Below are 9,999 nucleotides of genomic sequence, written 5' to 3' on the forward strand. Positions count from 1 at the left end.
CGTTGATGATCACGAACTAGTTTAGCATCTTCTTCCAAATTAATTTTATGTTGACATAGAGTGATACTAATGCCCTTAAGATCATCAAGAGTATACCCAATAGCAGTATGGTGCTTCTTCAGAGTTTTCAATAATCTCTCTTCTTCATGTTCTGAAAGGTTAGCACTAGTAATAACAGGATATATCTTTTTCGCATGAAGATATAAGCATATTTAAGAGTGTCAGGTAACGGCTTAAGCTCAAACACAGGATCACCCTTGGGTGGAGGAGGATCCCCTAGGATTTCAACAGGTAAATTGTTTTTCAGAATAGGTTCCTGTTTAAAGAATACTTCATCTAATTCCCTTCTTTCATTCATAAACATATCATTTTCATGGTCTAGCAAATATTGTTCTAAAGAATCACTAGGAGGTATGGCAATAGAAGCAAGACCAATAATTTCATCCTTACTAGGTAATTCTTCTTCACGGTGTTGTCTACTAAATTTAGAAAAATTAAATTCATGAGTCATATCATCTAAACCGACAGTAACAACATCCCTTTTGCAATCTATGGTAGCATTAACAGTATTTAAGAAGGGTCTACCAAATATAATTTGACAAAAGCTATCTTGTGGGGAACCATCTCAGCAGGTGCAATATCATGCATAACTTCTTAGTATATGTCCATAGGTATTGCACTAGCACTAGCACTCATATCACATAAGCCATGATAACAATGATCTCCTATTTTAACAATAATAACAGGCATGCCTACCACAGGTCTAGGTTTATCTTGATCACGGGGTTTAGCAATTCTAGTAGTTTCATTACAAAAATAAATAACATGCCCATCTATATTATCATACAAGAGATCTTTAACAATAGCAATATTAGGTTCAATTTTAACTTGCTCAGGAGGTGTATATGTTTTAATATTGCTTTTACGAACTACAGTTGAAGCTTTAGCATGATCCTTTATCCTAACAGGGAAAGGTGGTTTCTCAACATAAGAAGTAGGAACAATAGGATCATTATAAGTAATAGTCTTTTCTTCAACTTTAATAGGTGCAGCTACTTTTACTTCTATGGGAGGATGATATTTAAACCACTTCTCCTTGGGGAGATCAACATAAGCAGCAAAAGATTCACAGAAAGAAGCTACTATCTCAGAGTCAAGTCCATATTTAGTGCTAAATTTACAAAAAATATCAGTATCCATAAAAGATTTAACACAATCAAAACTAGGTGTCATACCTGAGTCCTTACCATTGTCGAGGTCCCAATCTTCGGAGTTGCGTTTAATTCTTTCCAATAAATCCCATTTTAATTCAATAGTCTTCATCATAAAAGAGCCAGCACAAGAAGTATCAAGCATGGTGCGATTCTTACCAGAAAGCCGAGCATAAAAATTTTGAATAATCATTTCTCTTGAGAGCTCATGATTGGGGCATGAATATAACATTGACTTAAGCCTCCCCCAAGCTTGAGCAATGCTTTATCCTTCGCGAGGCAAAAAATTATATCTATAATTGCGATCACGATGAACAAGATGCATAGGATAAAACTTTTGATGAAATTCCAATTTCAATTGTTTGTAGTTCCAAGACTCCATATCATCACATAGCCTATACCATGTCGATGCATCTCCCCTCAAAGATAAAGGGAAGACCTTCTTCTTAACAACATCTCCAGGTACACCTGCAAGCTTAAATAATCCACAAACTTCATCCACATATATTAGATGCTCATCAGGATGTTTTGTTCCATCTCCTAAAAAAGGATTAGCTAGCAGTTTTTCTACCATACCCAAAGGAATTTCAAAGTAAGCATTTTCATTTTTAGTAGGTTCAATAGGTTGCGGAGCAACTTTTTGCTCTACTGGTCGGGGTGAAGATACCCCGAACAGGCCCCTCAGAGGATTACTTTCCATAGTAACAAGTGACAGTAAATTTCAGCACATTACATAAATTTTTCCTTACCAAATTCCTCCTACCAAGGCGCTTCACTCCCCGGCAACGGCGCCAGAAAAGAGTCTTGATGACCCACAAGTATAGGGGATCTATCATAGTCATTTTGATAAGTAAGAGTGTCGAACCCAACGAGTTGCAGAAGAAAATGATAAGCGGTTTCCAGCAAGGTATTCTCTGCAAGTACTGAAATAAGTGGTAATAGATAGTTTTGTGATAGGATAATTTGTAACGAGGAACAAGTAACAAAAGTAAATAAGGTGCAGCAAGGTGGCCCAATCCTTTTTGTAGCAAAGGACAAGCCTGGACAAACTCTTATATGATGTAAAGCGCTCCCGAGGACACATGGGAATATTGTCAAGCTAGTTTTCATCACGTTCATATGATTCACGTTCGGTACTTTGATAATTTGGCATGCGGGTGGACCGATGCTTGGGTGCTGCCCTTACTTGGACAAGCATCCCACTTATGATTAACCTCTATTGCAAGCATCCGCAAATACAACAAAAGTATTAAGGTAAACCTAACCATAGCATGAAACATATGGATCGAAATCAGCCCCTTACGAAGCAACGCATAAACTAGGGTTTAAGCTTCTGTCACTCTAGCAACCCATCATGTACTTATTACTTCCCAATGCCTTCCTCTAGGACCAAATAATGGTGAAGTGTCATGTAGTCGACGTTCACATAACACCACTAGAGGAGAGACAACATACATCTCATCAAAAAACCGAACGAATACCAAATTCACATGACTACTAATAGTAAGACATCTCACATGTCCTCAGGAACAAAAGTAACCACTCACAAACCATAAACATGTTCTGTGCATATAGGATCTGAACATTTGATCTTCCACCAATTAAACCAACTAGCATCAACTACAAGGAGTAATTAACACTACTAGCAACCTACTAGCACCAATCCCGGACTTGAAGACAAGAATTGTATACAAGAGATGAACTAGGGTTTTGAGATGAGATGGTGCTGATGAAGATGTTGATGGAGATTGCCCTCTCCCGATGAGAGGAGCGTTGGTGATGACGATGGCGATGATTTCCCCCTCTGGGAGGGAAGTTTCCCCCGCAGAACAGCCCCGCTAGAACCCTAGATTGGTTCCGCCAAGGTTCCTCCTCGTGGCGGCGGAGTTTCGTCTGAGAAGATGGCTTATCATTATTTTCCCATCGAAAGAGTCCATATAGCAGAAGATGGTCACCGGAGGGTCACCAGGGGGCCCACGAGGTAGGGGGCGCGCCCAGAGGGGTAGGGCGCGCCCCCCACCCTCGTGGGCAGGGTGTGGCCCCCCTGGTGAAGTTCTTGCGCTCAATGTTTTTATATATTTGGAAAAAATCATCCGTGAAGTTTCAGGTCTTTTGGAGCTGTGCAGAATAGGTCTCTAATATTTGCTCCTTTTCCAGCCAGAATCCCAGCTGCCGGCATTCTCCCTTTTTATGTAAACCTTGTAAAATAAGAGAGAATAGGCATAAGTATTGTGACATAATGTGTAATAAGAACCCATAATGCAATAAATATTGATATAAAAGCATGATGCAAAATGGACGTATCAGCCCCCCGCACGCTCATTTCTCTCAGTCGTCCCCCTCCACCCGACTCCGGCAGCTGCGGTTAGGGTTTCTCCTCCGCCACCGTGCGCGACGACCACCGCGGCCGAAGGTAATGCTCCTCCCCCCTCTCGCGCCCCTCTGCTAGCTGCTCCTCCACCCTCTCGCCGCCCACTCTGTCGCTGCCCGCGAGCTCTGGCCAGGCGCCTTTGGCCGACTGCCCTTGGTCCCCTTGCCGGCCTCTGTCGTCGCCCCCTCTCATACGAAAGTCACCGACCATCCCCTTGTCAGCACCCCCGACCGAGCTCACCATGCCATCCCCCCTCCTTGTCAGCACCCCCGAGGGTTGCCCTACCTAGATGCAGCGAGGGCTTACAAATTTCATATGGATAACTAGATGCTTTTGTTTTTCTGTAATAAGTTATTTTTTGCAAAATGTAGGTGCCAATTTAGTTGAAATGTTTTGGTAGGTGGTACAAGTATTTAATTTGCAAGTGCTAAGTTAATCCCAATTAAATTTGTGACTTGTTTTTTTAATCAGTTACCTTAGGCAATAGGGGCCAAATGAGATGAAATGTGTCTTGGTAGGTGGTACCTTGATTTGGTAGATAACTTATTACAGATCTTAGGATTATACCTTTGGTAGGGGCCAAATAGTTTTTTTGGCGATAGGTGCCCCTGAAATTGCTTCTCGCGGAAGAATCTCTTCATCTAGAGATATTCTAGAAGGTGTTAGTAAGCTAATTGAGAACTTGTTGTCTGTGAGTCTTGTTGGATGATTTGGCATTGGCCTGCTAGCTGTTGGTTCTATTATAGAAGGTGTTAGTAAGTTAATTGAGAGCTTGTTGATTACTTTTTGGGATCGGGTTCCACTATGAAAATATAACTGAAGAAGAACCAAAAATATCACATGCTACTATTTTTCTTTCCTGTGAAGTGGATCGTTAATCCTTTGCTCATATCGCTTTAGGAAAATGGCGCCAGCACCACCACCACCATGTCGACTGTGCAAGTCAAGGTGCACCAACAGCCTTGCATCTGGCAAGCTGTTCGGCATCCACTTCCAGCCGAGTTTCCGTCATGCGGCGGTAATAAATTAGATGAAATTTAACAACTATTTTATTTTTAGTGTTGGCATTACTGCATTGTGTCATTTTGCTTTTTTTACACCGATGGTCCCATGCAATGTGAGGTTAAAATTCAAGAGATAATTCCTTATCTAACACTAGCTTAAAACTTTTTTCCCTATTTGACACTGGAAATATTTTTCTTCCTTATCTAACACCAATTCTAAAATGTGTTCCCTTTGTAACACTTCCGTCCATTTTGACTACACACGGTGTTAAATGGCACCTGAAAAGATGATTTTACCCCTCATACAACTTGTGACAAAATTATTCACATTACCACAGAAACAACAACTTTTATCCTTAACTGAAGCATAATAGACTAATTCAAAGAGAGTTTTGATCTAGATTTTCATAGGGAAGTAAGAAGCATCTTTATAGAGAAATAATAAGCATTTTCACAGAACTATTTTTTTTGTGGGGGGCATTTACACAGAACTCATAACCATTTTCACAGATACATAAATGCATGAATAGCCTGCAATGTGAACAATAGTGCATGCGCATTAGAGTTAAACCAGATCAAGGAGTCAGGGGATCAGGAATATGTCCACCGGCGTCCGCAGGGACCCGAGCCCGCTGCAGCCGAGACACCGCCACCTGCCAAAGTCGCGCGCTGGCCCGACCCCTCCGCAGCCCCACCGTCGCCATCGCTCACCAACGCCGGATCCGGAGCAGCGCCGAGGTCAGGCCCTCCGCAGTCGCGCCCTGGCCGTCCTCCGCAGCACCACCGCCATCCATTACCCGGAGTCGCCGTCGCAGTCACCGGCACCGATAGGACTAGGAAGTTTGCCGCCGCCGCCGATAGGGTTGGGAGAAAGGGACGAGAGGCGCGGGTCGGGAGAGAAGAGAGATGACCGGTTCGGTCTATCTTGTTTTTTTCCTTTTTCTCATGCTTATTATTACGTGCAGGGGGCATTTTCGTCCAGCTACAGAAAACTGACATCACTCCATGCATCTTTTAACGGTATAGGCTAACAGAACTAACGGAAGTGTTAGAAAGGGAACAAAATTTACACTTGGGTGTTAGATAAGGAAGAAAAAAATTCAGTGTTAAATAAGGAAACAATATTTAAAAGAGTGTTATATAAGGAAATTTCTCAAAATTCAATAAGCTGACAGGAGACACTGTGACATTTGAGGCTCCTGGGCGGGGGGCGTACACTATGGAGGTCGAGAAAGGACGCAATATGTCGCAGATTGGAGGAGATGGATGGGCCCGTTTCCTCGCCCGCATGCGTCTTACTGGTGGTGAGTTGATCAACTTCTCCTTCAGAGCAGAAAGACCCAAGCTGGTTGTCATTTATCTCAACCTGGTGGAAGATGATGAAGATGACGAAGATAATGAAGACGACGAAGATGATGAAGATAATGAGGATCTACTCGATGAAGATGATGAGAACACACTTCGTGAAGCCATCATAGCTCAAAGAATGAGGCTGGGCGAGGAGGAGGTGTGCAACCTATAGGACATAATTCCACCACGTGATGACTTTGTCGGGGTGCCATTCTTGATCCGCCAGACAAGTACCATGGTCGATCGGCATGAAATGGTATGTTATACTGACTGTAGTAATTTGATGATATATATATGTGTTACTATTCATCACCCAGGGTACAGAATAAGTTATTCTTCACCCAAGGTAATCTTACGATCATTTCATAATTAAATTACGTTTGAAATTCAAATAGTTACATTTCTATTCACTACGTAAAATTTGACATAAGAAAATAAAAATATAGGTCATAAGACAAGAAAATTTGCAGTTTATGTGTATTTTAGACTATGTTTTTACGTTTGTAATTTTACATAACATAAAATATTTTTTACGGCGATTATGTATTTTCTTACGGTCTCTTTTTGCGTCGGAAATAAGACAAAACTTACGGAACGTAAAATTACGGAGCATTGATGGTAAAATAAAGGGGGGTGAAGAATAACTATTCCTCACCCAGGGTGACGAATATATGCTTTATTGTTATACTTAATTGATAGTGTAGTACTGTGTCTTTTGATAGTGTAGAACTGTGTCTTTTGATAGTGTAGAAATCTATACTTAATAGAAATATATTTGCAAGAGTATGTGCGAGGCTATTTATTAATTGATATATTTTTCTTATTCAGAAATTGCCAAAGAACCTATCTGTGAGTTGTGGTATCGAGCCTGATGAAGAAGGCTCAGCTGGACTACGCATTACCGCAAGGGGCTCCGTCACCACCTGTACTTACCGCATGGACACAGACGGTCGCACACACTTAAACTCGGTTGGGTGGAAGAGATTCCTCGTTGGCAAGAATCTTCGTGTTGGACAGGCCATCCTAATTACTATCAGGAACACCCACCGCCCAGGCTTGAGGATGATGATCGCCGTCGATATCATCTAGCTAGAACTACATATGTGTGTGTGGCTATATCATCTAGAACTACATTTGATAATCGTTGTCGATATCATGTAGAACTACATATGATGATCGTCGTCGATATCATCTAGAACTATATATGATGATCGTCATCGATATCACGTTTGTACTGCTTGAGGATGCATATGATGATCGTTATCGAGTAATTTGGAACGGAGGTAGTACTACCTAGTACCTATAATGCTTTATGAAATTGATATCTAGTAGTACCTAGTATCTGAAAATTGCAGTTTATTGAAACTGAAACTGGGTAGGAAGCGGGGGGAAATGATGAAACACATAGCAGTAGCGCGGGGCTAGGAAAGCGCTACAACTAAGTAATAGTAGCGTGTTCTGGAAAAGCGATGCTGATATAGTCAATAGTAGTAGCGTGGGTGCAAACCGCACTACTACTAACAGTTAGCTGTAGCGCCTTATTGGTAGCGCGGCTGCCCGCGCTGCTGATAGCCTCAAAACCCGCGCTACTACTAGGGTTTTCCCTAGTAGCGGGGCCGAGTGGAAAATGTTTGTTTTGTTAACTTTTAAGGTTTAAGGGCATATGCACAGAGTTTTCAATCTTATCGGGGGGGAGGGGCACTGGATACGCATCCTCTCAAAAAAATTGTGTGTGTGTGAACACGACTCTTTCCTTGGGAGAGAACAGCGATGGTATAAGATTTTCTTGATGGAAACCTACACCCGCGGAATCGGTTTGCTTTGCAGCAGAGCAACTGACATCCTGTTGACCTCTTAATGCAAATCGAAAACCGATCATGCTTTGCTTCCTCTAACCCTCAGCTAAACGGGCTGCGCGCCATGGAGAGGGAGGCCCATTTAACCTATAGGGTCCACTTTTTCCCCTGAAAAACTTCCGTCCAGAACTCTCGGCCTGCGAATCTGCACACGGTGGCCAGATGGCCATGCGAAAGTGGACCGCATATTAGAACCCTTCGCGATAGCAAGATTACAAAGTCCGGCCACCGAAAGCGTGCTGGTCGTGAGAGGGTTAGGAGAGTGCCCAGTTTTAATAAACAGCCCACGGTTTTTGCAAAAACCAGGGGTGGCTTCTCTTCTCAACCAGAAACTGAAATTGTAAAATCTTTTGTCTCTATGTGAAACTACGCAAATGTTTCTTAGCAAAGCTTACAGTCTCCACACCGGCGACACTAATATGAATGAACTAGACAAACCGATACTACTCACCACGCGTACGGCCCACCTACTCACGGCTAGTACTCTCCACGCCTAGTGCAGCAGTCCCACGGTAGAGTGTGTTGTCGTCTTCGTCTACATACACAAATACAGAAACGGCAGCCACAACACACAACCCAGAACCAACAACATGATGACCGGATCGAGCTCCCGAGTGTTCATCATGCTCGGCGCCGGCCATGTCCACTACCTCGTCGCGGGAGGCTCCGGAGGAGGCGACGACCCCAGGTACCCCTGGACCTTCAAGTCCCTGCACGAGGTGGACGCCGTCGTCCCTGCCATCGCCCGTGGAGCACCGGTAGGGCCTGACGGGTGCCCCATCTGCTTCCGCACATTCGCCAGTGCCAAGGCCGTCCATGGCCACATGCGCAGCCACACGGACCGCACCTGGCGTGGCATGGAGCCGCCCCGGCCGCCGCCCCTGGGCGAGATCCGTTACCCGTACGTGTGCGACCGCTGCAAGATGCCGTTCCAGACGCGGCAGGCGCTCTGCGGCCACCACGCCAGCCACAATGATAAGAAAGGCTGCTCCTGGCTCGAAAGAGAGGAGCTCGCCGCCGCCGAAGAAGCTCGGAAGCCCGTCGTGTTCGACGTTGATCTGAACCTTCCGGCTCCGGAGGCAGAGGAACATGAGGAGGAGTAGTAGGAGAGATGAACAGATCGATCGAGAAGCTTGCTAGTGTTCTCAGTTGACAGTTGTTCGAGCTGTGCTTGCGTGTGCTATATTTGGTGTTTAACTTCTATATATTTTATTCTGCCTTCTCTCTTTGACTTTGTGTTTCCGGACTTGGTGTGCAAATAGCTCTCGGTCGATCGATCCCCGCTCAATAGATAAATAAATGAAGACTGCAATCTGCAATTAAGCTGGTTTGCTATATATGTGTGTCAGTTTGTGTTTGATACTTTGATGCATCTAGAACTAATTCTTCAGGCTATTTCATGTGATTCTTAGTTTCTTGAGCTGATTTATTTGGTGCTGTTTTATTTGACATTAGCCGATCTAAAATTAGATCTATAGGTCATTTGACATTAGCCGATCAATTAGTACCATGTGTCCAGCTTTAGCAATTTTATATCGTGACTTACAATTATTTAATGAGTTGCATTAATACACAGCTAGCTCAATATTGCAAGCATCTACTCTCTGATTTCTCAACAGTTTGAAAGAGAATAACATGAGATTGTTTCTCCAGGTGTTGTGCCCATTTCATATAGATAGGGAAGGAGGAAAAGTGTCATAATGTATATGCATCAGATGAATGGATGATAAAAAGGTCGATCTAGTTCTAGTACTATACACGCATTAATTGTACTGTGATTTCCAAATCTTATCTTCACTGGCCGAAACCAAAAGTGGCTTTGCAAATAAGAATAGAAATAGTTTGTGTATTTATGTCTTCTAGGGAAACGTGAAGTGTGTCGCATGTCTACATACCATTTCCCAAGTTAATGATGGTATTCACAATGTATATATTGGAGATATCTTGGCATCATTGGAGTAATTAAAGCGCTCTTTTTCGACTCTAGATACGCAATGAGAGTTTCCTTGTTTCTATATAGGAAATCAGAAGAACAATGGGGCCAAGAAATATTTCTGAAACAATAATATCCAAATATTCATGAAACAGAACAATGTATGTCGAATACAGCATTATTCAAAACCAACATCGTTCCATTTTCAGCTGCATGGATATACATTTGTAATGCTAGTGCACTGCACAAATTGGACACAAAAACAACTGTCCGA

At 42.9% G+C, this 9,999-nt stretch overlaps 1 protein-coding gene across 1 annotated transcript; it reads left to right on the top strand.

Moving 5' to 3' along the window:
- Positions 1–8,390: 8,390 nt before the first annotated feature.
- LOC123148533 (uncharacterized) lies at positions 8,391–9,067 on the top strand. The gene has a single exon (XM_044567970.1). It carries the CDS (start codon positions 8,416–8,418, stop codon positions 8,893–8,895), a length of 480 nt encoding a protein of 159 aa, XP_044423905.1. The 5' UTR covers positions 8,391–8,415; the 3' UTR covers positions 8,896–9,067.
- Positions 9,068–9,999: the final 932 nt, after the last annotated feature.

This window comes from Triticum aestivum, chromosome 7A (genome assembly GCF_018294505.1).
Source record: "Triticum aestivum cultivar Chinese Spring chromosome 7A, IWGSC CS RefSeq v2.1, whole genome shotgun sequence".
NCBI lineage: Eukaryota > Viridiplantae > Streptophyta > Magnoliopsida > Poales > Poaceae > Triticum > Triticum aestivum.